The sequence below is a fragment of the Somniosus microcephalus genome, chromosome 4 (assembly GCF_052327205.1).
Source record: "Somniosus microcephalus isolate GS21.2 chromosome 4, FLI_Smic_1.0, whole genome shotgun sequence".
In the NCBI taxonomy this organism is placed as follows: domain Eukaryota; kingdom Metazoa; phylum Chordata; class Chondrichthyes; order Squaliformes; family Somniosidae; genus Somniosus; species Somniosus microcephalus.
Genome location: NC_140990.1, coordinates 341,266,428 through 341,294,228, shown reverse-complemented (window position 1 = coordinate 341,294,228; position 27,801 = coordinate 341,266,428). Strand labels below are relative to the sequence as shown.

At 48.7% G+C, this 27,801-nt stretch overlaps 1 protein-coding gene across 6 annotated transcripts in view; it reads right to left on the bottom strand.

The window, feature by feature from the left end:
• The window catches only part of LOC147120730 (tensin-1-like), a 303,214-nt gene that overhangs the window by 52,180 nt on the left and 223,233 nt on the right, over positions 1–27,801 (bottom strand). For all 6 annotated transcript variants that reach the window (XM_085986962.1, XM_085986961.1, XM_085986958.1 and 3 more), the window contains 2 exons: positions 18,095–18,275; positions 7,899–8,851 (listed from right to left, as the gene is read on the bottom strand). In XM_085986962.1, the coding sequence (XP_085843088.1) occupies positions 7,899–8,851; positions 18,095–18,275 (1,134 nt within the window). The remainder of the gene's footprint in view (positions 1–7,898; positions 8,852–18,094; positions 18,276–27,801) is intronic.

Here is a 27,801-nt window from a genome sequence, read left to right as displayed (position 1 = left end):
AAATTCCACAGGAGAACTCAGCATAAAGATGAGAGCAATGCTGAGTACCTTACGGAACTACGCAAGCTATCAAAGCACTGCCAGTTTGGAGCAGGACTGGCAGATACACTACGGGACAAATTTGTCTGTGGACTCCTGAGTGAAGGAACACAGAAGAAGTTACTCTCAGAGAAAGAGCTGACGCTAGATAAGGCTTTCAGCATGGCAGTAGCGTACGAAGCAGCAGCCAGGGGAGCTGTGGAAATACAACAAAAGCCACAGGAATACGGCACCCACGCAATGACACGGGGATTTGCAAAATGTTATCGCTGCGGCAGAACTAACCATGACCAGAAGGACTGCTGGTCCAAGGACAAAATATGCAGGCAATGCGGAAAGATGGGACACATTGCACGAGTTTGCAGGTCTGGGAAGAAGACCAGCGACAACAAAAAGGCTACTAAGGAACCGTGCAAGAAAGTACAAAAGATGACGGACAGTAGTTCCGAAGACCAGATGAGCGATAGTGAATCCGGGAACAAGAGACTAAGCTGTCTCAAACTTCACAATGTAATCGCAAAAGAGGATCACCGAACCATTTGGGTCACCCTCACGATAGCAGGGTCCCAAGTTAAAATGGAATTGGATACAGGATCAGCGCTAACCGTCATGAATCGACGAGACTACGAGCGGCTATTCTCACACATACCCTTGAGAGAGACATCCAGCGGCTATTCTCACACATACCCTTGAGAGAGACATCCATCGTCTTGACGACGTATACGGGGCAAAAAGTATACCCCAGAGGAAAAATAAGGGTGCCTGTCGAATACAACGGCAAGAAAATACGGAAATTGTATCTCTACATACTGCCAAATGGTGGACCACTGTTATTGGGACGTGAATGGATCAGGAAGATAAACTTAGATTGGCACTCCATTCATGCAATGACGGTGGATGGTAAAAAAGATGAAGACGTCACTCCTGGACGATTGTCAACAATCTTAGCTAACGCCAAAGAGGTATTTCAACAAGAACTGGGCACTCTTAAAGGCGTAACCACCGCGATAAAAATAGAAGAGAATGCAATTCCCAAGTTTTTCAAAGCAAGACCGGTACCATATGCAATTCGCCCAGCCGTCGAGGCAGAGCTGGAGAATCTGGAGAAGGCAGGCGTGTTGTCTAAGGTCGACTGGAGCGAGTGGGTGACACCCATCGTTCCTGTCATGAAGAAAACGTTAAGCAATAAGTCTGAGGAGCCAAGGAAGATTCGCATCTGTGGGGATTTCAAGGTGACGGTGAACCCAGTCCTTCACAGTACAATATCCTCTTTCAAGGATAGAAGACATCTTCGCCTCACTATCTGGAGGGAAGCGTTTTACGAAAATTGACCTAGCACAGGCATATTTGCAGATGGAGGTTGAAGAATCCTCTAGGAAGTATCTCACGATAAACACTCACAAAGGTCTTTACCAGTATCATCGATTGGTATTCGGAGTAGCATTGGCTCCAGCGATATGGCAAAGAGTGATGGAACAAGTCCTGCAAGGGATTCCGGGGACTCAGTGTTACTTGGACGACATCCTTGTGACAGGTGAAGATGGCAGTGAACACCATAACAACCTAGAACAGGTGCTCACTAGACTACGGGAACATGGGCTACGAGCCAACCGCCTCAAGTGCGAGTTTTTTAAGAAACAGATATCGTATTGTGGCCACGTGATTGATGAAGAGGGGTTACATAAGTCCCCTGACAAAATTGAAGCGGTTGTTAAGGCCCCAGCGCCTGAAAATGTGTCGCAACTGAGGTCATTCCTCGGATTGGTGAATTGCTACCATAAGCTTTTACCGAATTTGTCCACAATTCTGCACCCACTGAACGCCCTACTACGAACGGGAGTAGCATGGAAATGGAGCAATGACTGTAAGCGGGCCTTTCAGAAGAGTAAGGACTTAATCACTTCAAGAGAAGTATTGGCTTACTGCAACCCAGCACTGCCGATCAGACTGGCGTGTGATGCGTCTCCCTACGGCATTGGGGCGGTACTGTCACATAAATTCCTTGATGGTTTAGAGAGGCCGATAGCTTTTGCGTCACGCTCGTTAACTTCTGCCGAGCGTAACTACGCCCAGATTGACAGAGAGGCCCTCAGCCTAGTGTGGGGGGTGAAGAAGTTCAATCACTACCTGCACGGTCAAAAATTTACTCTACTAACCGATCATCAACCTCTTGTCTCCATTTTCAACCCTCAGAAGGGCGTACCGATAATGACAGCACAACGGCTGCAGAGGTGGTCCCTTTTCCTAGGGGCACACCAATATGACATCGAGTACAAAGGAACTAAACAGCATGGGAATGCTGATGGATTGTCACGCCTACCGTTGCCGACGGTGGAAGAAGAAGACCTTGCAGTGGATCCAATGGAGTTATTCCACTCGACCATAGTCGAATGTCTCCCTGTGATGAATGCAAACATAGAAAAGGAAACACGGAATGACCCGACACTATCACGGGTCTATGATTTAACGGTGAAGGGATGGCCAGCACATGGCGAACCACTGCTGCCAGCATTCTCGCTGAGAAGAGAACAGCTGTCAGTGTGCAGAGGAACCTTGATGTGTGGATCCAGAGTAGTAATTCCACCTAAGTTGACGGATAGAGTGCTCAATGAGCTTCATGAGGGTCATCTGGGTGGGGTAAAAATGAAGAACTTAGCCAGAGCGTTTGTGTGGTGGCCGGGAATCGATAGAGAAATCGAAGAGATGACCAAGAGCTGTGCAAGATGCCAGAAGGTCCAAAACGCCCCACCACAAGCTCCTCTACATCCATGGGAGTGGCCCTCATCTCCATGGCAAAGGGTGCACATTGATTTTGCTGGTCCCTTCATGGACTCGATGTTTTTAATTGCGGTGGACGCACATTCAAAGTGGCCAGAGGTAATAAAAATGTCCTCAACCACCACGGAAAAAACTATCACAGTTTTACGAACGATATTCGCCAGGAATGGGCTGCCTGAACAGATTAACTCTGACAATGGACCACAGTTTGTGTCTGAAGAGTTCCGGAGGTTCTTAAAGAACAATGGTGTTAAGCATTACACATCTGCCCCATATCATCCAGCCACTAATGGATTGGCCGAGAGGTTTGTTCAAACATTCAAGAAGGCTATCAAGGCAATGTGTAATGAAGATATACCCCTACAACACAAGGTGGACAACTTCTTGTTTGCCTACCGGAATGCGACACATGCGGTTACCAACCAAACTCCCGCCATGATGTTCTTCAATCGAAGACTATGATGCCGCTTGGATTTGGTTAAGCCAAACGTCTGAAGAGATGTGGAGAACAGGCAGTTTCAGAATATGAATGAAAGGCCGACCAGGAGTTTTAAGATAGGTCAACCAGTTTTGGCCCGGGACTACCACACTGAGAAATGGCAGCCAGGAACGATTTGTACACGGCAAGGACCTCTCATGTATACCGTGGACGTTGGAGAGAGCATTGTAAGATGCCACGCTGACCAGATTCTAGAGTCACTGGAAAACGTCAACTCCACACCACGATCTGATACACCTGGTAATGAAATCGACGTACCAATTGCAGCTACCGCAGAATCGGTGATATTGGAAACAGATGAACCAAACAACGACATTGATCCTGACTCAACCTTGCCAGAGGAACCTGATACCCCAAAGAGGCGTTATCCAGACATAATCAGGAAGCCTCCTCAAAGACTGAACTTATAATTGCTTAAACTTAACCAATGTATCTAGCAACCGTAATTGTGATTGTAATTAGTTATCATTTAGTTGTTAAATGAATGTTATGTACTGTTTATCTAAAAGGGGAGGAATTGTTGTGTATGTACCTTTAAGAGAATAACTGGTCTCAGACTGCAGTACCGGCAGTGACCACCCCTGTATAAAAGGCGCTAGTAAGCCTCTGTAGTTTCAGTTTCCCGATTGACTCCTTTCAGTAAAGACTTGTTTTGTTCAACTCCTGCTGTCCGTGTCTCAATCATACACGGACATAATAGAGATGTTAAGAAAGCATGGGATTGGAGGAAGGACAGCGAGTTGGACACCATGAAATGCAAGAGTGTTACAGTCTCCATTATGGTAACTTTGTGACTCAGGTGGAACTTAGCCAGTTGCCTCGCTGATATAACTGTTTCATTTTATGGTTAGTGAAAGGTTCTGCTGGTATCTGAGTCTCTGTGTGACGAATGCACTGCGGCCAGAGGCTTTACTGAACGATGGCAGGTCCCCTAATGCGTGAATTATAGACTTGTCCAGTACTTCGTGTACTCTCAGCTGACAATGTACCCCAACGGCAGAAATGTAAACCCACCCTTGCCCCCTCCCCCTCCCTCCACCGACAATAAGTTCCTGGAATGCCCATCATACGGGGTCTGGCTGTGACTCATTTACCCGGCAATCCAGACACAAGTCAAAACTCACACCAGTGAAGACCTCAAGCAGCCTCTGTCGGAAGCTGTTATCCAAATCTGTCTTGGCCTCATTTCAGCCAGAGCTAATGGTGAAAGGATTCAGTCCTCCAACTCCCTGGCCCACCCAATCCTTCATCAGAGCGAGGCAGAAACCATTCCATTGGCTTAAATCAGCCTTAAGTCGAGTTGGTGAAAGGATTGTGTTCCACTTCATCAAACATATGAGGCAGAAAGAGAGAGAGGCTGTATCTTTGTTTGATTCTGGATTCAAATTCAAATTCTTGTTCAGAGGTGAAAGGACCGTGCCCAACACACTGCACCACCAACTTCCATCAGACAGAGAACACCTTTACACCCTCTGCCTGGGCTTGGTGACGAAGCCAGGTCCCAGAGGTGAAAGGACACTCCAAACTTCCTCCTCCTCCCAGTTCGACAGACCGCCCGTCTGTTCGGGTAAGATTCAAACCCAGCTCACAGAGGGGAAAGGTCAGTGCTGAACACACTGCACCACCCAATCTCGGTGGTATTCTGAATCTCCAACCGAAGACCCAGCAGTACCATGGAGGGTTCCGACACAGAAGAAGGCCATTGTATCTGTCATGCCGGCTCCATGCCAAGACAATGCCAAACTAATCCCACTGCCCCGCCCTCTCCCCATAGCCCTGTATCAATCCCAAACTAAACCCACTGTCCCGCTCTCTCCCCATAGCTCTGTATCAATACAAAATTAATCCCACTGCCCCGCTCTCTCCCCATAGCCCTGTATCAATCCCAAACTAAACCCACTGCCCCGCCCTCTCCCCATAGCCCTGTATCAATCCCAAACTAAACCCACTGTCCCGCTCTCTCCCCATAGCTCTGTATCAATACAAAACTAATCCCACTGCCCCGCTCTCTCCCCATAGCCCTGTATCAATCCCAAACTAAACCCACTGCCCCGCCCTCTCCCCATAGCCCTGTATCAATCCCAAATTAAACCCACTGTCCCGCTCTCTCCCCATAGCCCTGTATCAATCCCAAACTAAACCCACTGTCCCGCTCTCTCCCCATAGCTCTGTATCAATACAAAACTAATCCCACTGCCCCGCCCTCTCCCCATAGCCCTGTATCAATCCCAAACTAAACCCACTGTCCCGCTCTCTCCCCATAGCCCTGTATCAATACAAAACTAATCCCACTGCCCCACTCTCTCCCCATGGCCCTGCATCAATCCCCAAACTAATCCCACTGCCCCGCCCTCTCCCCATAGCCCTGTATCAATCCCAAACTAAACCCACTGTCCCGCTCTCTCCCCATAGCTCTGTATCAATCCCCAAACTAATCCCACTGCCCCGCTCTCTCCCCATAGCCCTGCATCAATCCCAAACTAATCCCACTGCCCCGCTCTCTCCCCATAGCCCTGTATCAACCCCAAACTAATCCCACTGTCCCGCTCTCTCCCCATAGCCCTGTATCAATCCCAAACTAATCCCACTGCCCCGCTCTCTCCCCATAGCCCTGTATCAATCCCAAACTAATCCCACTGCCCCGCTCTCTCCCCATAGCCCTGTATCAATCCCAAACTAAACCCACTGTCCCGCTCTCTCCCCATAGCCCTGTATCAATCCCCAAACTAATCCCACTGCCCCGCTCTCTCCCCATAGCCCTGCATCAATCCCAAACTAATCCCACTGCCCCGCTCTCTCCCCATAGCCCTGTATCAACCCCAAACTAATCCCACTGCCCCGCCCTCTCCCCATAGCCCTGTATCAATCCCAAACTAAACCCACTGTCCCGCTCTCTCCCCATAGCTCTGTATCAATCCCCAAACTAATCCCACTGCCCCGCTCTCTCCCCATAGCCCTGCATCAATCCCAAACTAAACCCACTGTCCCGCTCTCTCCCCATAGCCCTGTATCAACCCCAAACTAATCCCACTGCCCCGCTCTCTCCCCATAGCCCTGTATCAATCCCCAAACTAATCCCACTGCCCCGCTCTCTCCCCATAGCCCTGTATCAATACAAAACTAATCCCACTGCCCCACTCTCTCCCCATAGCCCTGTATCAATCCCCAAACTAAACCCACTGCCCCGCTCTCTCCCCATAGCCCTGTATCAATACAAAACTAATCCCACTGCCCCACTCTCTCCCCATAGCCCTGTATCAATCCCCAAACTAATCCCACTGCCCCGCTCTCTCCCCATAGCCCTGTATCAATCCAAAACTAATCCCACTGCCCCGCTCTCTCCCCATAGCCCTGTATCAATCCCCAAACTAATCCCACTGCCCCGCTCTCTCCCCATAGCCCTGTATCAATCCATCCTAATCCCACTGCCCCGCTCTCTCCCCATAGCCCTGTATCAATCCCCAAACTAATCCCACTGCCCCGCTCTCTCCCCATAGCCCTGTATCAATCCTAACCTAATCCCACTGCCCCGCTCTCTCCCCATAGCCCTGTATCAATCCCCAAACTAATCCCACTGCCCCGCTCTCTCCCCATAGCCCTGTATCAATCCTAACCTAATCCCACTGCCCCACACTCTCCCCATAGCCCTGTATCAATCCTAACCTAATCCCACTGCCCCGCTCTCTCCCCATAGCCCTGTATCAATCCTAACCTAATCCCACTGCCCCGCTCTCTCCCCATAGCCCTGTATCAATCCCCAAACTAATCCCACTGCCCCGCTCTCTCCCCATAGCCCTGTATCAATCCCCAAACTAATCCCACTGCCCTGCTCTCTCCCCATAGCCCTGTATCAATCCCCAAACTAATCCCACTGCCCCACTCTCTCCCCATAGCCCTGTATCAATCCTAACCTAATCCCACTGCCCTGCTCTCTTCCCATAGCCCTGTATCAATCCCCAAACTAATCCCACTGCCCCGCTCTCTCCCCATAGCCCTGTATCAATCCCCAAACTAATCCCACTGCCCCGCTCTCTCCCCATAGCCCTGTATCAATCCCCAAACTAATCCCACTGCCCCGCTCTCTCCCCATAGCCCTGTATCAATCCTAACCTAATCCCACTGCCCCGCTCTCTCCCCATAGCCCTGTATCAATCCTAACCTAATCCCACTGCCCCGCTCTCTCCCCATAGCCCTGTATCAATCCCAAACTAATCCCACTGCCCCGCTCTCTCCCCATAGCCCTGTATCAATCCCCAAACTAATCCCACTGCCCCGCTCTCTCCCCATAGCCCTGTATCAATCCCAAACTAATCCCACTGCCCCGCTCTCTCCCCATAGCCCTGTATCAATCCTAACCTAATCCCACTGCCCCGCTCTCTCCCCATAGCCCTGTATCAATCCCCAAACTAATCCCACTGCCCCACTCTCTCCCCATAGCCCTGTATCAATCCTAACCTAATCCCACTGTCCCGCTCTCTCCCTGGACGGTTTATGTCACTGTTTGTGGCAGCTCCCAACAATCACTGGATCACAAGAGTAGACGACAGGCAGAATTTCCAATATATTAGCAAAATATCCTTACCGTGCAGCGAGAGTTTGGAGAAGTCAGGTAAGGTGTGTGGAAAGGCCACACTTGGCGTGCTGCCCCCACTTGGGCTGGACATCCCACTGGAGATGGGCGAGATGGTCTTTCCGTTGACGGTGGCATAGTTGGTTGAAGTGTTGGAGCGGTCGCCGCTCGACATTCGCCTTTTCTCTGGCAGTGCTGGCTGAGGGCTGATAGCCGGGCTGCCCCGGGGTGGAGGGGAGCCGTTGGGCGCCTGTGGGACGGGCGTGGCCGTGAAAACCGTGGCGGCGGCGGGGCTGCTCGTGCCCGAGTTGTAGTAAGCCGGCGACACAGGGAAGCCTGGCGTTCCAGGTGAAGCGTAGCCCGAGGAACTCCCCTGGCGTGACAGCACGGGATACCTCTCATCCAACTGCGCTGCAGGAGTTGAATAGCCGTACAGAGGGTACGGCTCCAAGACTGGGCTGCTTGGGGTGACTGGCGCGCTGGCACTAACAATGCCGGGGTATCTGGACATAATGGGGCTACTTGACGTGCCAGTCAGAATTCCATGAGCACCCACCGGGTGCCTGCTCATACCCGGGCTTCCAGCGGTCACCACCGCCCCAGGACTGATCATTCTCCTGCCCAATGACGGGCTTGGTGGGGTATTAGTGGCCACCGTTTGATGGAGGGACTGTGGGCTTCCTGGCAACCCATGGACCCCCGTCGCGTTGAGCTGAGAATTTGCGGGTCTGTCTTGGTGGAGTGCGCCAGGGCTTAGCAAAGAGTCAGCACCCACAGCGTAGCTGTCCGAGGAACTGCCTGAGCCGGGGACTGAGTGGCTAGAAGGAGTGGCATTGAGATAACTGCTCTCGGTGAAGGAAGGGTGAGAAAAGCTTGTCGATCTTAAACTGGAATCCAGAGAGTGCTGGGGCGAGGTGGCACTGTGCCCGTTGGCATCTGCTGGCAAGCAGCTCGCGATGAAGGAGCTGATAAAAATAAAAACAACATATAAGATGGAATTTATTGAAATGAGAGGCTAGAAGTGTCTTAGCAGACAAGAAGCCTCCTCTGCTGGCAGTGATGATCGGACTTTCAGAGGCGCTGCCCACGAATCTCCAGCCAATTTGTCGGAAAATCGTGGGCAGTGCTTGCCCAGATTTCCACTGTCAGCAGACACAAGACCCCACTGAACCGATCCAACTCCATAAAAACCTACCCCTCAAATGTCAGAAATGTCCCATAGTTTTCTGATTCCAGTCGGGAGGAATGTTCAAGCAAGATGGTGACTCACCTTCAGATCGCCCATTGAATCCTCCTTGGATACGGAGCTGGTGCCAGAGGACTGGAGAATTGCAAATATTACACCCTTATTCAAAAAAGGGTGTAAAGATAAACCCAGCAACTACAGGCCAGTCAGTTTAACCTCGGTGGTGGGGAAGCTTTTAGAAACAATAATCCGGGACAAAATTAACAGTCACTTGGACAAGTATGGATTAATTAAGGAAAGTCAGCACGGATGTGTTAAAGGCAAATCGTGTTCAACTAACTTGATCGAGTTTTTTGATGAGGTAACAGACAGAGTTGATGAGGTCAATGCGGTTGACGTGGTGTACATGGATTTCCAAAAGGTGTTTGATAAAGTGCCACATAATAAGCTTGCCAGCAAAGTTGAAGCCCATGGAATAAAAGGGACAGTGGCAGCATGGATACGGAATTGGCTAAGTGACAGGAAACAGAGAGTAGTGGTGAACGGTTGTTTTTTGGACTGGAGGAAGGTACACAGTGGTGTTCCCCAGGGGTTGGTACTAGGACCACTGCTTTTCTTGATATATATTAATGACTTGTACGTGGGTGTACAGGGCACAATTTCAAAATTTGCAGATGACACAAAACTTGGAAATACAGTGAACAGTGAGGAGGAGAGTGATAGACTTCAGGAGGACATAGACAGGCTGGTGAAATGGGCGGACACGTGGCAGATGAAATGTAACGCAGAAAAGTGTGAAGTGATGCATTTTGGTGGAAAGAATGAGGAGAGGAAATATAAACTAAAGGTACAATCCTAAAGGGGTGGTGTCCAGAATTGGACCCAATACTCCAGTTGGGGCCGAACCAATGTTTTATACAGGTTCATCATAATTTCCACACTTTTATACTCTATGGCCTAGAAATTCAGTTGTTTGCACCAGCCGCTAGCGTCTTAGGAGGAGGAGATGTGGGGCGCTAGGCGGCTAGCGGCCGGGTGCAGCGCGATCTGCGCCTCTCCCCAACTTCAGTAAAGATTTAGCGGCGGCGCAAAGCCTTTGCGCGCGCTCAGCTGCGCGCGCAGATCCTGACGTCATTTCATCGTGCAACGCCCTTTGTGCGCCCCGAACCGGAAATTCAGTGGCGCCGCCCTCCTTTGCGCCTGGCGCCCCCAGTGACTGGTAGAGGGGAACGGTTCCCAGTCGCTGCGGGGCGCGGGGGGCGCTATTTAAAGGGGACTCCTCCTGCAGTATAAGTGGCAGCCATTTTGTGCCAATCCCTCTGTGTGAGAGACGGATATTTGGAGAGAGACAAAGGCTTTGACTCAGCGCTTGCACAGGTACTTGTGGCTTCAGGCCAGAGCTTTGCACTTGGATTTCACTTTCAGTGCCATAGCCTTGAGTCGCCACATATAATGGGGGCTGCAATGGGTGGAAACGTTGGCTTTCTGCATTGCATTCAAAGGGATCAGAGACGCCGTGAGAGAGTGCCAGTCATGGCCAGACGGAGATTGGCCAACAGGCGTCGGCACAGGAGGCCTAACCCACCCAGGGTACACCGCCAGCAGTTCTCATATCTGAACACGTCTGAGGAGCAGTGTGTTCGGAGGATGTGATTCAGAAGGGAGGTGGTCACTGAGATCTGCCACCTGCTTCGCAGAGATCTTCAGCCACAGCTGAGGAGCAGGACGTCTCTGTCAGTGGCAGTGAAGGTGACGGTGGCTCTCAACTTCGATGCCACTGGCTCCTTCCAATCCGCTACTGGGGACATTGCCAACATCTCCCAGTTCGCGGTACATTGCTGCATCCGCCAGGTGAACAATGCCCTTTTCAGAAGGAGACGTCAGTACATCTCCTTCCCCATGACCCTAGACAAGCAGCAAGAGCATGCAATCGGATTTGGAAGAATAGCGGGCTTCCCCATGGTTGAGGGCGTAGAACTGATGAACCAGCAATGGTCAGGCCTTGCTTCAGGGCTGCAGTGTGCAGGGCATGGCAGCCAAACAAGTCGACCCTTCCCCTTTAAGAGCTGACCGGCGCCAGCGTGTCTGCCTTCATTGAGCAACTCGCCGCACCTGCGCTGCGCCCGTCCTCGGTGTTAGCGCCCCGGATTGCCGGCTTAGCGCCTAATGATAGTCGTGCATCGCCTGCTTTAGCGCAGCAGCAACCTCTTGGGGCGATGCCACTGAATATCGGCGAAGGTGGCGCGAAGTTGCGCCAGGCGCAAACTTTAGCGGCCGCCCGGCTGTAGCGCCCCAAACGTGGCTATACTGAATTTCTAGGCCCATATCTCTATTTATAAAGCCCAGGATCCCGTAAGCCATTTTAGCTGCTTTCTCAACCTGCCCTGCCACCTTCAACGATTTGTGCACATATACCCCCAGGTCTCTCTGTTGGTTTACCCACTTTAGGATTGTACCCTGTAGTTTAGATGTCCTCTCAGGTAAGTGGGATGAGGTTGGATAGCTCTTTTTAAGAACACAAGAACATAAGAAATAGGAGCAGGAGGAGGCCAATCGGCCCCTCGAACCTGCTCCGCCATTTAATAAGATCATGGCTGATCTGATCCTAACCGCCAATCTACTATCACAGAACCATCTCCTGAATCTAACAGAATTAGACACACGAAATAGGAGCAGGATCAGGCTACACGGCCCCTGGGCCCGCTCCGCTACCCACAGGGCCATGACCGATCCGAACCTAGACTCATGTCCAAATTCCTGCCCGCTCCCTGTAACCCTTAATTCCCTTTACTTCTAGGAAACTGTCTATTTCTGTTTTAAATTTATGTAATGATGTAGCTTCTACAGCTTTTTGGGGCAGCATATTCCATGGACCTACCACCCTCTGAGTGAAGTAGTTCCTCCTCATCTCAGTTTTGAAAGAGCAGCCACTTATTCTAAGGCTATCAAATCAAATCAAATCAACTTTTATTGTCATTGTTAGTGCACAAGTGCAGTACAACGAAATGTAGGCTTGCGGCTCCCGAGAGTGTACAATTTGGATTAGGACACTTAAACATTTCAACATACATTTGTACATATATATTAGCATAAATATGACCATAATAAAGTGAATAAAGTGCATCGGCAGATGTGCAGGCTTTAGTGTTTATTTGTGGAGTTCAGTAGGATGACAGCCCTGGGAAAGAAGCTGTTCCTAAATCTGGTCGTACGGGTGCGAATGCATCTGTAGCGTCTTCCAGATGGTAGGAGGGCGAACAGACTGTGGCTGGGGTGGGTAGGGTCTTTGATGATGGTCCGTGCCCTCCGTAGGCAGCGTTTCTGATATATCTGTTCTATGGTCGGTAGCCGGGTGCCGGTAATGCGTTGGGCAGTTTTGACTACCCGCTGCAGGGCTTCCCGGTCATGGGAGCCACAGCCGCCGTACCATACCGTGATACAGTTTGTCAGGATGCTCTCGATAGTGCAACGGTAGAAGTTAGAGAGGATCGGGGGTGACAGATTACATCCCTTCAGCCTCCTCAAGAAATATAGGCACTGCTGGGCCTTCTTCACTGGTTGCCCCCTAGTTCTAGTTTCACCCATCATCGGGAACATCCTCCCCGCATCCACCCGATCCAACCCCTTCACAATCTTATATATTTCAATAAGATCGCCTCTCATTCTTCTGAACTCCAATGAGTAGAGTCCCAATCTACTCAACCTCTCCTCATATGTCCATCCCCTCATCCCCGGGATTAACCGAGTGAACCTTCTTTGTACTGACTCGAGAGCAAGTATGTCTTTTCTTAAGTATGGACACCAAAACTGTATGCAGTATTCCAGGTGCGGTCTCACCAATACCTTGTACAACTGAAGCAATACATCCCTATTTTTATATTCTATCCCCCTAGCAATGAAAGCCAACATTCCATTGGCCTTCTTAATCACTTGCTGCACCTGCATACTAACCTTTTGAGTTTCGTGCACCAGGACCCCCAGATCCCTTTGTACTTCAGTACTTTCCAGTATCTTGCCATTAAGATAATAGCTTGCTCTATGATTTTTCCTGCCAAAGTGCATAACCTCACACTTTCCAGTATTGTATTTCATCTGCCAAATCTCTGCCCACTTACTTAGCCTGTCTATGTCCCCTTGCAGGTTTTTTATGTCCTCCTCACTCACTACTTTCCCTCCCATCTTAGTATCATCTGCAAACTTTGATATGTTACACTCGGTCCCCTCCTCCAAATCGTTAATATAGATTGTAACGAGTTGGGGACCCAGCACCGACCCCTGCGGAACACCACTAGTTACTGATTGCCATTCTGAGAATGAACCATTTATCCCAACTCTCTGCCTTCTGTTAGATAGCCAATCCTCTATCCATGCCAGAATATTACCCCCAATCCCGTGATTTTTTACCTTAAGCAATAATCTTTTGTGTGGCACCTTGTCAAATGCCTTTTGGAAGTCTAAATACACTACGTCCACTGGTTCCCCTTTATCCACCCTATATGTTACTTCCTCAAAGAACTCCAGCAAATTTGTCAAACATGACTTCCCCTTCATAAAACCATGCTGACTTTGTCCTATTAAATGATGATTATCCAAATGTCCTGTTACTGTCTCCTTAATAATGGACTCCAAAATTTTACCTACCACAGATGTTAGGCTAACCGATCTATAGTTTCCAGCCTTCTGTCTACTGCCCTTTTTAAATAAGTGTGTTACATTAGCAGTTTTCCAGTCTGCCGGGACCTTTGCTGAGTCCAGGGAGTTTTGGAAAATTATTACCAATGCATCCACAATCCCTACTGCCACTTCCCTCAAGACCCTAGGATGTAAGCCATCAAGTCCAGGTGATTTATCCGCCTTGAGTCCCATTATTTTACTGAGTACCACTTCCTTAGTGATTTTGATCGTGTTTAGTTCCTCCCCCCCTATAGCCCCCTGTTTGTCCAGTGTTGGAATATTCTTAGTGTCTTCTACTGTAAAGACTGATACAAAATATTCATTCAGTGTTTTTGCCATCTCCATATTTCCCACCATTAATTTCCCGGTCTCATCCTCTAAGGGACCAACATTTACTTTAGCCACCCTTTTTCTTTTTATATAACTATAAAAACTCTTACTATCTGTTTTTATATTTTTTGCTAATTTACTTTCATAATCTATCTTCCCTTTCTTAATCAATCTTTTTGTTATTTTTGCTGTCTTTTAAAGTTTTCCCAATCCTCTATCCTCCCACTAGATTTGGCTACCTTATATGCCCTTGTTTTTAGTCGAATACTATCCTTAATTTCTATACTTAGCCACAGATGGCTGTCTTTTCTTTTACACCCTTTTCTTCTCAGTGGAATATATATTTTTTGGAAGTTGTAAAATAACTCCTTAAATGTACACCACTGATCATGTATCGTCTTACCCTTTAATCTATTTTCCCAATCCACTCTACTCAATTCCGCTCTCATACCTTCATAGTCTCCTTTATTCAAGCTTAGCATGCTTGTTTGAGATCCAACCTTCTCACCCTCTAATTGAATATGGAATTCAACCATGTTATGGTCACTCATTCCAAGGGGATCCTTTACTAGGACATTTTTAATTAATCCTGTCTCGTTACACAGGACCAGATCTAAGGTTGCTTGCCCCCTGGTCGGTTCAGTTACATACTGCTCAAGAAACCCATCCCTAATACACTCAATGAACTCATCCTCAAGGCAGCCCTGCCCAATTTGATTTGTCCAATTAATATGATAGTTAAAATCCCCCATAATTATAGATGTTCCCTTATTACAAGCCTCAACTATTTCCTGATTGATACTCCGTCCAACAGAGTTGCAACTGTTCGGAGGCCTATAGACTACGCCCACTAGTGTTTTTTTCCTCTTATTATTCCTTACCTCCATCCAAACTGTTTCATTATCCTGATCTTTTGACCCAATATCATTTCTCTGTATTACAGTGATTCCTTCCTTTATTAACATAGCCACCCCACCTCCCCTTCCTTCCTGCCTGTCCTTCCTGATCGTTAAATAACCTGGTATGTTTAATTCCCAGGCATTGTCACCCTGCAGCCATGTTTCTGTAATGGCCACAAGATCATACCCATATGTAGTTATTTGTGCCATTAACTCGTCTATTTTGTTACGAATGCTACGTGCATTCAGATAGAGAACTTTCAAATGTGTTTTGTGACACTTAGTTCCTGCTTTTCCCCTTTTTATTACTTTACCTTTTACTCCATACCTCTGTCCCTTCCTGACACGCTCTGTTTTTTAATTTCCCCACTGCTACCTAAGTCTATGACCTTCTCTGTTGTCATTTTTATTATTTGCTCTCTAGGAACCTCCCCCCCACTAGTTAGTTTAAAGCCCTCTCTACAGCCCTAGTTATATGATCCGCCAGGACTCTAGTCCCAGCACTGGCCAAGTGAAGCCCGTCCCAACGGAACAGCTCCCTCCTGCCCCAGTACTGGTGCCAGTGTCCCAGGAAGCAAAACCCATTTCTCCCACACCAGTCTTTGAGCCACGCATTTAACTCTCTAATTTTATTTGTCCTAGCCAAATTCGCTCGTGGCTCAGGATTATTACCCTTGAGGTTCTGTTTTTTAATTTGACCCCTAGCTGCTCATACTCCTTTAACAGAACCGGCTTCCTAGTCCTATCTACGTCGTTTGTACCAACATGGACCACGACAACTGGATCCACCCCCTCCCACTGCAAGTTTCTTTCCAGCCCAGAGGAGATGTCCTTAACCCTGGCACCGGGTAGGCAACACAGCCTTCGGGACTCTCGCTCTCGGCTGCAGAGAACTCTATCTATCCCCCTAATAATACTATCCCCTACCACTACAACATTTCTAGTTACTCCCCCCTCTTGAATGGCCCCCCGTTCCACGGTGCTGTGGCCAGGTTGCTCATCCTCCCTGCAGTCCCTGCTCCGTCCCCACAGGGAGTAAGAACCTCAAACCTGCTGGACAAGAGCAAGGGCTGCGGCTCCTCCAGCTCTACCTCCTGGATCCCCGTACCTGCCTCACTTGTAGTCACACCATCCTGTCCCTGACCATGGGCTACATCTGAATTAATTAACTTCATAGGTGTGATCACCTCCTGATACACAGAGTCCAGGTACTTCTCCCCCTTCCTGATGTGTCGCAGTGTCTGAAGCTCAGACTCCAGCTCATCAACACGGAGCTGGAGTTCCTGTAGCAGCAGACACTTGTCACAGACATAATCACCGTGAGCCTCAATGGGGTTCACCGGCTCCCACATCTCGCAACAGTAACACATCACCTGCTCCATTCTATGTAATTAATTAAATTTTTTATTGTTAGTTATGGACACCCTCTGCCCGATTATAGATGCTAGTATCCCCTTTAATTAATTGGATTTAATTTAAATCCATCCCTCTAATTACACCACTTAAATGGTTTACCAACAGTCACTCTGCACCAGAAAGGCCTTATTAACTACAACCCACAGAGTTGAAGTTTGAAAAGAGCACCTAACACCCCACTTACCCTAACTCACACACTTACCCAAACTCACAGCACTCTCTGCTGACTCGCACTCAGTGCTTGCTCGCACTAGCCTGGGCTTTTTATACTGTTTGTTTGTTTACAGCCAAATGAGTCACCCCTGCTGATTGGTTAGAAAACTGGTTTCCACTGCCGGCACAGACACAATGGGCCGAATGGCCTCCTTCTGTGCCTCAAATTTCTTTTATTCTATGATTCAAAACAGCTTTCGATACGGTCCCGCATAAGAGATTAGCATGCAAAATTAAGGCACATGGGATTGGGGGCAAGGTATTGACTTGGATAGAGAACTGGTTGGCGGACAGAAAGCAAAGAGTTGGAATAAACGGGTCATTTTCCGAGTGGCAGGCAGTGACTAGTGGGGTACCGCAAGGATCGGTCCTAGGACCCCAGCTGTTCACAATATATATTAATGATCTGGACGCGGGAATTGGATGTAATATCTCCAAATTTGCAGACGACACAAAGCTGGGTGGGAGGGTAAGCTGTGAGGAGGATGTCGTGAAACTCCTGTACGATTTGGACAGGTTGGGTGATTGGGCAGAAACATGGCAAATGCACTATAATGTGGATAAATGTGAGGTTATCCACTTTGGTGGCAAAAACAGGAAGGCAGATTATTATTTGAATGGCAATAGATTGGGAGAAGGGGAAGTGCAAAGAGACCTGGGTGTTCTTGTGCGCCAGTCGCTGAAGGTAAGCATGCAGGTGCAGCAGGCGGTTAAGAAGGCAAGTGGTATGTTGGCCTTCGTAGCAAGAGGATTCGAGTACAAGAACAAGGATGTCTTGCTGCAGTTGTACAGGGCCTTGGTGAGACCGCACCTTGAGTATTGTGTGCAGTTTTGGTCACCTTACCTGAGGAAGGACGTTCTTGCCATGGAGGGAGTGCAGCGAAGCTTCACCAGGCTGATACCTGGGATGGCAGGAATGATGTACGAGGAGAGATTGTGTCGATTGGGCTTATACTCACTGGAGTTTAGAAGATTGAGAGGGGATCTCATCGAAACCTATAAAATTCTGTCAGGTCTGGACAGACTACATGCAAGAAGGATGTTTCGGATGGCCGGGGAGTCCAGAGCCAGGGGTCATCGTCAAAGGATAAGGGGTAAGCCATTTAGGACTGAAATGAGGAGGAATTTCTTCACCCAGAGAGCGGTGAACCTGTGGAATTCTCTGCCACAGAGGGTGGTGGAGGCCAGTTCATTAAATATATTCAAGAAAGAGTTGGATATATTTCTTAAGGCTAAAGGGATCAAGGGATATGGGGAGAAGGCAGGGACAGGGTACTGAATTTGGATGATCAGCCATGATCTCATTGAATGATGGAGCAGGCTCGAGGGGCCGAATGGCCTACTCCTGCTCCTATCTTCTATGTTTCTATGTTTCTAGGTTTCTATGGGTCAGATCCACAGACCGGGAATCAAACCAGGGACCTGACATATATTTATCATCCTTTTCTGTCTCCTTTAGATAGTTGATTAAAATGAGCTTTCTTGCTCACCTCTCCATGCCGGGCAAGGGGCTGCTGGTCGAAATCGGACTTGGGGAAGTGAATGACGAGACGCAGGGTATGTTCCTGGCTGGAGTTTCCACGGTGTAGCTTGGAGGCGTGGGACGACCCTGCAGATTGCTCCCCCCGACTACTGCTGTCCGCACGACAGACTCCACGTAACTCCTGGGCTCTGAGGGAAGAAAGAGAATAGGAAGGGCATAGATTCAGTCAAAAAACCCAGGAAAATGCAGAGTAGAGCAGGAATGAGGGGGAATCGACAGACTTCTACAAACCACAATGCAATACTCTCCACTTGCTTGAATGGGTATAACACTCCTGTATATATTATAAATAATAACACACCGCATGTTACTGGGTATAACACTCCTGTATATATTATACAATAACACACCGCGTGTTACTGGGTAGAACACTCCTGTATATATATTAAATATAATAACACACCGCGTGTTCCTGGGTAGAACACTCCTGTATATATATTAAATATAATAACACACCGCGTGTTACTGGGTAGAACACTCCTGTATATATATTAAATATAATAACACACCGCGTGTTACTGGGTAGAACACTCCTGTATATATATTAAATATAATAACACACCGTGTGTTCCTGGGTATAACACTCCTGTATATATATTAAATATAATAACACACCGTGTGTTCCTGGGTATAACACTCCTGTATATATATTAAATATAATAACACACCGCGTGTTACTGGGTATAACACTCCTCTATATATTATATAATAACACACCGTGTGTTACTGGGTAGAACACTCCTGTATATATATTAAATATAATAACACACCGCGTGTTACTGGGTATAACACTCCTGTATATATATTAAATATAATAACACACCGCATGTTACTGGGTATAACACTCCTCTATATATTATATAATAACACACCGTGTGTTACTGGGTAGAACACTCCTGTATATATATTAAATATAATAACACACTGCGTGTTACTGGGTAGAACACTCCTGTATATATATTAAATATAATAACACACCGCATGTTACTGGGTATAACACTCCTCTATATATTATATAATAACACACCGTGTGTTACTGGGTAGAACACTCCTGTATATATATTAAATATAATAACACACCGCGTGTTACTGGGTATAACACTCCTGTATATATTAAATATAATAACACACCGCGTGTTACTGGGTATAACACTCCTCTATATATTATATAATAACACACCGTGTGTTACTGGGTAGAACACTCCTGTATATATATTAAATATAATAACACACCGCATGTTACTGGGTATAACACTCCTCTATATATTATATAATAACACACCGTGTGTTACTGGGTAGAACACTCCTGTATATATATTAAATATAATAACACACCGTGTGTTCCTGGGTATAACACTCCTGTATATATATTAAATATAATAACACACTGCGTGTTACTGGGTAGAACACTCCTGTATATATATTAAATATAATAACACACCGCGTGTTACTGGGTAGAACACTCCTGTATATATATTAAATATAATAACACACCGCGTGTTACTGGGTATAACACTCCTCTATATATTAAATATAATAACACACCGCATGTTACTGGGTATAACACTCCTCTATATATTATATAATAACACACCGCGTGTTACTGGGTAGAACACTCCTGTATATATATTAAATATAATAACACACCGCGTGTTACTGGGTATAACACTCCTGTATATATATTAAATATAATAACACACCGTGTGTTCCTGGGTATAACACTCCTGTATATATATTAAATATAATAACACACTGCGTGTTACTGGGTAGAACACTCCTGTATATATATTAAATATAATAACACACCGCATGTTACTGGGTATAACACTCCTCTATATATTATATAATAACACACCGTGTGTTACTGGGTAGAACACTCCTGTATATATATTAAATATAATAACACACCGCATGTTACTGGGTATAACACTCCTCTATATATTATATAATAACACACCGTGTGTTACTGGGTAGAACACTCCTGTATATATATTAAATATAATAACACACCGCATGTTACTGGGTATAACACTCCTCTATATATTATATAATAACACACCGCGTGTTACTGGGTAGAACACTCCTGTATATATATTAAATATAATAACACACCGCGTGTTCCTGGGTAGAACGCTCCTGTATATATATTAAATACAATAACACACCGCGTGTTACTGGGTAGAACGCTCCTGTATATATGTTAAATACAATAACACACCGCGTGTTACTGGGTAGAACGCTCCTGTATATATATTAAATACAATAACACACCGCGTGTTACTGGGTAGAACGCTCCTGTATATATATTAAATACAATAACACACCGCGTGTTACTGGGTAGAACGCTCCTGTATATATATTAAATACAATAACACACCGCGTGTTCCTGGGTAGAACGCTCCTGTCTATATATTAAATACAATAACACACCGCGTGTTACTGGGTAGAACGCTCCTGTATATATATTAAATACAATAACACACCGCGTGTTCCTGGGTAGAACGCTCCTGTATATATATTAAATACAATAACACACCGCGTGTTCCTGGGTAGAACGCTCCTGTATATATATTAAATACAATAACACACCGCGTGTTCCTGGGTAGAACGCTCCTGTATATATATTAAATACAATAACACACCGCGTGTTCCTGGGTAGAACGCTCCTGTATATATATTAAATACAATAACACACCGCGTGTTCCTGGGTAGAACGCTCCTGTATATATATTAAATACAATAACACACCGCGTGTTCCTGGGTAGAACGCTCCTGTATATATATTAAATACAATAACACACCGCGTGTTCCTGGGTAGAACGCTCCTGTATATATATTAAATACAATAACACACCGCGTGTTCCTGGGTAGAACGCTCCTGTATATATATTAAATACAATAACACACCGCGTGTTCCTGGGTAGAACGCTCCTGTATATATATTAAATACAATAACACACCGCGTGTTCCTGGGTAGAACGCTCCTGTATATATATTAAATACAATAACACACCGCGTGTTACTGGGTAGAACGCTCCTGTATATATATTAAATATAATAACACACCGCGTGTTCCTGGGTAGAACGCTCCTGTATATATATTAAATATAATAACACACCGCGTGTTCCTGGGTAGAACGCTCCTGTATATATATTAAATATAATAACACGCCGCGTGTTCCTGGGTAGAACGCTCCTGTATATATATTAAATATAATAACACGCCGCGTGTTACTGGGTAGAACACTCCTGTATATATATTAAATATAATAACACACCGCGTGTTACTGGGTAGAACACTCCTGTATATATATTAAATATAATAACACACCGCGTGTTACTGGGTAGAACACTCCTGTATATATATTAAATACAATAACACACCGCGTGTTACTGGGTAGAACACTCCTGTATATATATTAAATATAATAACACACCGCGTGTTACTGGGTATTACACTCTGTGGGCTGAAAATTCAGTAGGGTTAGCGCCCATTTTGCGGCGCTAGAGGGCCTAGCGCCGCAATGATAGCCGTTTCTGAAATTCACTTCGGCGCTGCCATCGGCGTTAGCCGGTTGCGCTGCGCCGGCACCGATGACGTCATCGGTGTGCGCAGCGTCCCGGTTGCCGTGGCAACGCGCCCGAACGCCGAAATTCAGTTGCGGCCGCCTCGCCCGTGGCAGCCGCAACTGAGACTCTGGCAACCGAGTCTTACACAAGTTAGCGCCGGCGCATTAAGGTCGCGCGGCGACCGGCCGCTTTCCCGCCGGCCGCCTGCCCGCAACTCCCTCCCCGGACTCCTCCACCCCGCCCCCCCCCCCGCGGAACAGATGCGTCTGGCCTGCAAGCCCGGCACTTGTCCGAGGTGCCGGGCTCATTTTTGAAAAAATCAAACGGCCAGCGATCGGGTGAAGGCAGCGCCTCCTTAACGGGAGGAGGAGGCCTGCACTTCCCCAGCCTGCCGCACCGCATCGGGTGCCGCAGCGCCGGATTAGCGCCGCAATGCGGCACTCAGCGCCCATTGGGAAGCACTCACGCCCGCCAGTAGCGCCGGCAGCCGTCTGGGCGCGGCGCTACTGAATTTTTGGCGCGCGCAAGGGAATTAGCGCCAGCGCTAAATTTCCGGCACTAAAGCCCTGGCGCGGCGTCAACTCAATTTCTAGGCCTGTATATATTATATAATAACACACCGCGTGTTACTGGGTATAACACTCCTGTATATATTATATAATAACACACCGCATGTTACTGGGTATAACACTCCTCTATATATTATATAATAACACACTGGCCTAGAAATTCAGTATAGCCACTTTTGGGGCGGTAAAGTCGGGCGGGCGCTAAAGTTTGCGCCCGGCGCAAAGTCGATGGCACTTCGCCGATATTCAGTAGCTTCGCCCTAAGAGGTTGCTTGAGCGCTAAAACTGGCGTTGCACGCCTATCTTTAGGCGCTAGGCCGGCGGTGCTGAGGGATAGCGCCGAGGCCGGGCGCAGCGCAGGTGCGGTCATTTCTTGATTGACAGCAGACACCGTGGCGCCGGCCAGCTCTTAAAGGGGGAAGGGTCGACTTGCTCTGCTGCAACGGCCTGCACACTGCAGCCTTCCAGCTAGGCCTGAACACTGCTGGTGATCAGAAGGAGCCATGGCAACGGTACAGAAGGCCCGTGAGCGTGCCCTGCACTTCTCAGCCCATGACTTGAAGGTGATGGTGAGGGCCTTGGAGAAGAGACAGCACATCTTGTTCCCGGACACTGGCAGGAAGCCTCCCACCAGCGTCTATAGGAAAGCCTGGAGGGAGGTCGCCCGCTGGGTGTCGGCCACCGGCGATGCCCCCAGGGACAATGTCCAATGCCGGAAGAAGTTTAATGACCTGACCAGGATTGTCAGGGTGAGTACCCTTTCCAGTCTCCTCCTCATCCTTGCATGTACACCTGACATGATGGGCAAAGGGACCTGAAAGCCCTAATGGCCAGCCCTCAGCCAGCAGCTATGGGACAGTCATGAACATCAATTGCACATTCTGCACTTTACACCATGGGAGGCAGTGCACACCACATCAGGGCTACACACTGGCCAAGCTATTCCACCATGGGAGGCAGCGCACACCACATCAGGGCTACACACTGGCCAAGCTATTCCACCATGGGAGGCAGTGCACACCACATCAGGGCTACACACTGGCCAAGCTATTCCACCATGGGAGGCAGTGCACACCACATCAGGGCTACACACCGTACTTACAGGCCGTCCTTTCTCTTGCAGGCAAAACTTGCCAACAACCGAAGGCACCAGGAGCAGACCGGGGGAGGCCGCCCCCAGATCCAGGAGCTCACTCCCCTGGAGGAGCGTGTGAGTCGCCTCATGGGACCCCAGGTGATTGGGCCCGTCGCCTGTGGAGATGCCGACCCTCTTCTGGGCCACAATGGTATGGACATCACCTTTTGGACCTCTCTCGTCGCACTTGCGCATCCGACCTACCTCCTTTGCCATTGTCCGACCAATGCGCTGAATGCCACCAGTCATGCCTCCCTCGCTGACGCCCTCTCCTCACTCTAAAGCTACTCTTGTGCCTTCCTGCTTTCAGCTGGTGACGAGGAGCTCCCTGAAGCTGCCAGTGACAGCCCCTCCGAGGAGGAGGAGGAGGAGGAACAGGAAGGCGGACCATCAGGGCAGCAGTCAGGTGCGGCTGCAGATGCCGAAGTAGTGGACACGTCTTCCCTGGAGGAGAGCCTGGAGGAAGTGTCGGAGGGGAGTGGAGCTGCTGGGACCAGTGGCGTCCAGCAACCCAGGAGGGCTGCGGTTGGTCCGCGGCCTTCCCCCCAGAGGGGGGAAGGATCGGAGGGGAGTGCAGTTGCTGAGCCCAGTCGCCGCCGGCAACGTGGTAAGGGTCGGCCAGCTCTGCCCCCTGCTCCCCAGCGGGAGAGTCCGGACTCCAGTCCGGCCACCTTCAACTCAGAGGAGGTGCGCCACCTCGATCAAATGGCCCAGGATTCGGATCGCCGGCACACCGAGCTGATGGGGGTAGTGGCACGGATGCCTGAGGCCATCGAGTCCCTGGCTAGTAGTGTGCGCGAGTTCAGGGCCTCACATGCCGCGAGTGGCCGGCTGATCAGTGATGCCGTCCAGACAGTGGCTGCTCTGTTGCGGTCGCAGACCAGGGCAACAGGGGCACTGACTGCTGCCACACGCGCTGCATCAGCCAGGCATCGCCTGGACACCCGCCGCGCTGCAGCAGCACAGCGGGCTGCCCTTCGGCAGATTGGTGCGCATGCTGCAGTGCGGGCCCATGCGAGCGCCAGAGTGCCACATCACCAGCCAGGGCCGACCATCCGCCAGATTGCACACATTCCTCCAGCCATCACCGCCACTCCCCCAGTGGCGCCTCAACGGCAAGCGGCTGCGAATGATGTTGGCCAGGCACAGCTGCGCCAATCACCAGCCGGCCCCTCGAGGGGCAAACCCCGTCTAGGCCGCCCCCCAAGGGCATCTGCCGGAAGGACATCTAACCCTCAGGAGCCTTTCCCCAGCCTCGCAGCAGCCACTGGGCAGAGCTTGCGGAGGAGCAGCAGGCCGGGCAGGGGCCCCAAAAGGCTCGACAAGGTCTCGCCCTCGCGGCCCAAGAAGTAGACGGTGTGGCCAAGTGTTATTTTATATGGCGATGCCTATGTTTCTTTTGGCCATGGTTGTTTTGTTTCTGGGGATGTTCTTTGGGTTAAGGCCGAGGATGAATGCCATTTTTGAACAAATGTTCAGTTATTCCTCCCCAGGTTGTGGGAGGGAGTCATTTGATGTACTGTTTTTTGGGGCCGTTTAATGTTTCTGGGTTTCATGTGTGAAGGGGTTTCATTGGTCTAAAATAAAGATTTCTCTTTATTCAGAGAGTGTCCATGTTTGTTGCTGTAAGTGTTTGTTGCCTTCGCCGGCTGAGGGCTTGTGGAGCGGCTGCGTTCATGTTCCTTCATGGCCACAAGGCATTCCCTGACAGGGGGCTTAGAAGTGACGTTCAATAAGCCGCCGACGGACGGCCCTTGGACCTTCTCGCTCCCTCCTGGGATGGTACTCCTCCTCCTCCTGCTCCTCCTCCTCATGCTCCTCCTGCTCCTCCTCCTGAGGTGGTGGTCCAACGTGAGGTGGCAGTGCCTGAGTCCTGCGGATAGCCAGGTTGTGCAGCATGCAGCAAACAACGACGAATTGGGAAACTCGGTCCGGGGAATACTGCAGAGATCCGCCGGAACGATCCAGGCAGCGGAACCGCTGCTTGAGGACGCCAATTGTTTGCTCGATTATGTTCCTGCTCGCTTGATGACTCTCGTTGTATGCCTCTTCAGCAGGGGTCCTGGGCGCGCGGAGCGGGGTCATGAGCCAGGTACACAAAGGATAGCCTTTGTCCCCGAGAAGCCATCCTCTTGGGGGAGGCTGTGCCTTGAACATGTCACGCACAGTTGTCTGCCGCAGGATAAAGGCATCGTGGCTGCTGCCTGGAAAGCGGGCATTGACAGCTAGGATGCGCTGCTTGTGGTCACACACCAGCTGCACATTGAGGGAATGGTAGCCCTTCCGGTTGCGGTAATCCTCGGCATGCTCCACAGGTGCCCGCAAAGCCACATGCGTACAGTCAATGGCGCCCTGCACCAAGGGGAAGGCCGCGAATCTTGCAAATCCCAGTGCACGCTGATGCTGCCTCTCCAGGGCCATGGGGAAGGAGATGAATTGGCGTCTCCTTCTGAAAAGGGCATCGATCACCTGGCGGATGCAGCAATGCACGGCGAACTGGGATATGTTAGCTATGTCCCCAGCAGCGGATTGGAAGGAGCCAGTGGCATAGAAGTTCAAGGCCACCGTCACCTTCACCTCCACCGACAGAGACGTCCTGCTCCTGAGCTTTGGACGCAGATCTCTGCGAAGCAGATGGCAGATCTCTGCAACCACCTCCTTTCGGAATCTCAGCCTTTTTACACATCGCGCGCCACTCATGTTGAGGTAGGTGCGCTGCTGGCGGTATGCCCTGACTGGGTAAGGCCTATGTTGCCGACGCCTGTTGCCCCCTCTGCGTCTAGCCAGGGCTGCCCCTCTCACACCGCGTCTGTGAGGCCTACGGACATGACGCTGAAACTCAGCGTTGGCACCCCATGCAGCCCCCATAATATGCTGCTAAACAGTCAAATATCCAAGAGGCCACTTGCAACGCTCTGGCCTGAAGCCAAAAATACCTGAGCTAGTGTTGGCCCAAACCAGAAAGCTGTCTTCCTTGGTCTCTCTCCAGAAATCCGTTGCACAAGAGTGTTTGCTGCAAAATGCCTGCCCTTTATAGTGCAGGGTAAGTGCCCTTTAATTTACGCTCCCCGGGGCCCGCGTCGGCTCTGTTGCGTTCCACTAAACAAGCGTGCGGGCCGCCGGCCGCACAATGGGGCGGTCCCACTGAAGTTCTGGATCGGGGCGCGCAAAGAGCGTTGCACGAGGATATGACGTCATTTTCTGCGCGCGCAGGTGAGCGCGCGCTAAACTTTGCGCCGGCGCTAAATGTCTACTTAATTTGGGGCGAGGCGCAGATCGCGCTGCGCCCGGACACTACACGCATAGCACCCGAAATTCACTTCTCTTAAGGCGCTAACGGCTGGCGCAAGCAACTGAATTTCTAGGCCATTGTGTGTTACTGGGTATAACACTCCTGTATATATTAAATAATGACACACCGTGTGTTACTGGGTATAACACTCCTGTATATATTAAATAATGACACACCGCGTGTTACTGGGTATAACACTCCTCTATATATTATATAATAACACACCGTGTGTTACTGGGTATAACACTCCTCTATATATTAAATAATGACACACCGCGTGTTACTGGGTATAACACTCCTGTATATATTATATAATAACACACTGTGTGTTACTGGGTATAACACTCCTGTATATATTATATAATAACACACTGTGTGTTACAGGGTATAACACTCCTGTATATATTATATAATAACACACCGCGTGTTACAGGGTATAACACTCCTGTATATATTATATAATAACACACCGTGTGTTACTGGGTATAACACTCCTGTATATATTATATAATGACACACCGCGTGTTACTGGGTATAACACTCCTGTATATATTAAATAATAACACACCGTGTGTTACTGGGTATAACACTCCTGTATATATTATATAATGACACACCGTGTGTTACTGGGTATAACACTCCTGTATATATTATATAATGACACACCGTGTGTTACTGGGTATAACACTCCTGTATATATTATATAATGACACACCGTGTGTTACTGGGTATAACACTCCTGTATATATTATATAATGACACACCGCATGTTACTGGGTAGAACACTCCTGTATATATATTAAATAATAACACACCGTGTGTTACTGGGTATAACACTCCTGTATATATTATATAATAACACACCGTGTGTTACTGGGTATAACACTCCTGTATATATTATATAATGACACACCGCGTGTTACTGGGTATAACACTCCTGTATATATTATATAATGACACACCGCGTGTTACTGGGTATAACACTCCTGTATATATTATATAATGACACACCGCGTGTTACTGGGTATAACACTCCTGTATATATTATATAATGACACACCGCGTGTTACTGGGTATAACACTCCTGT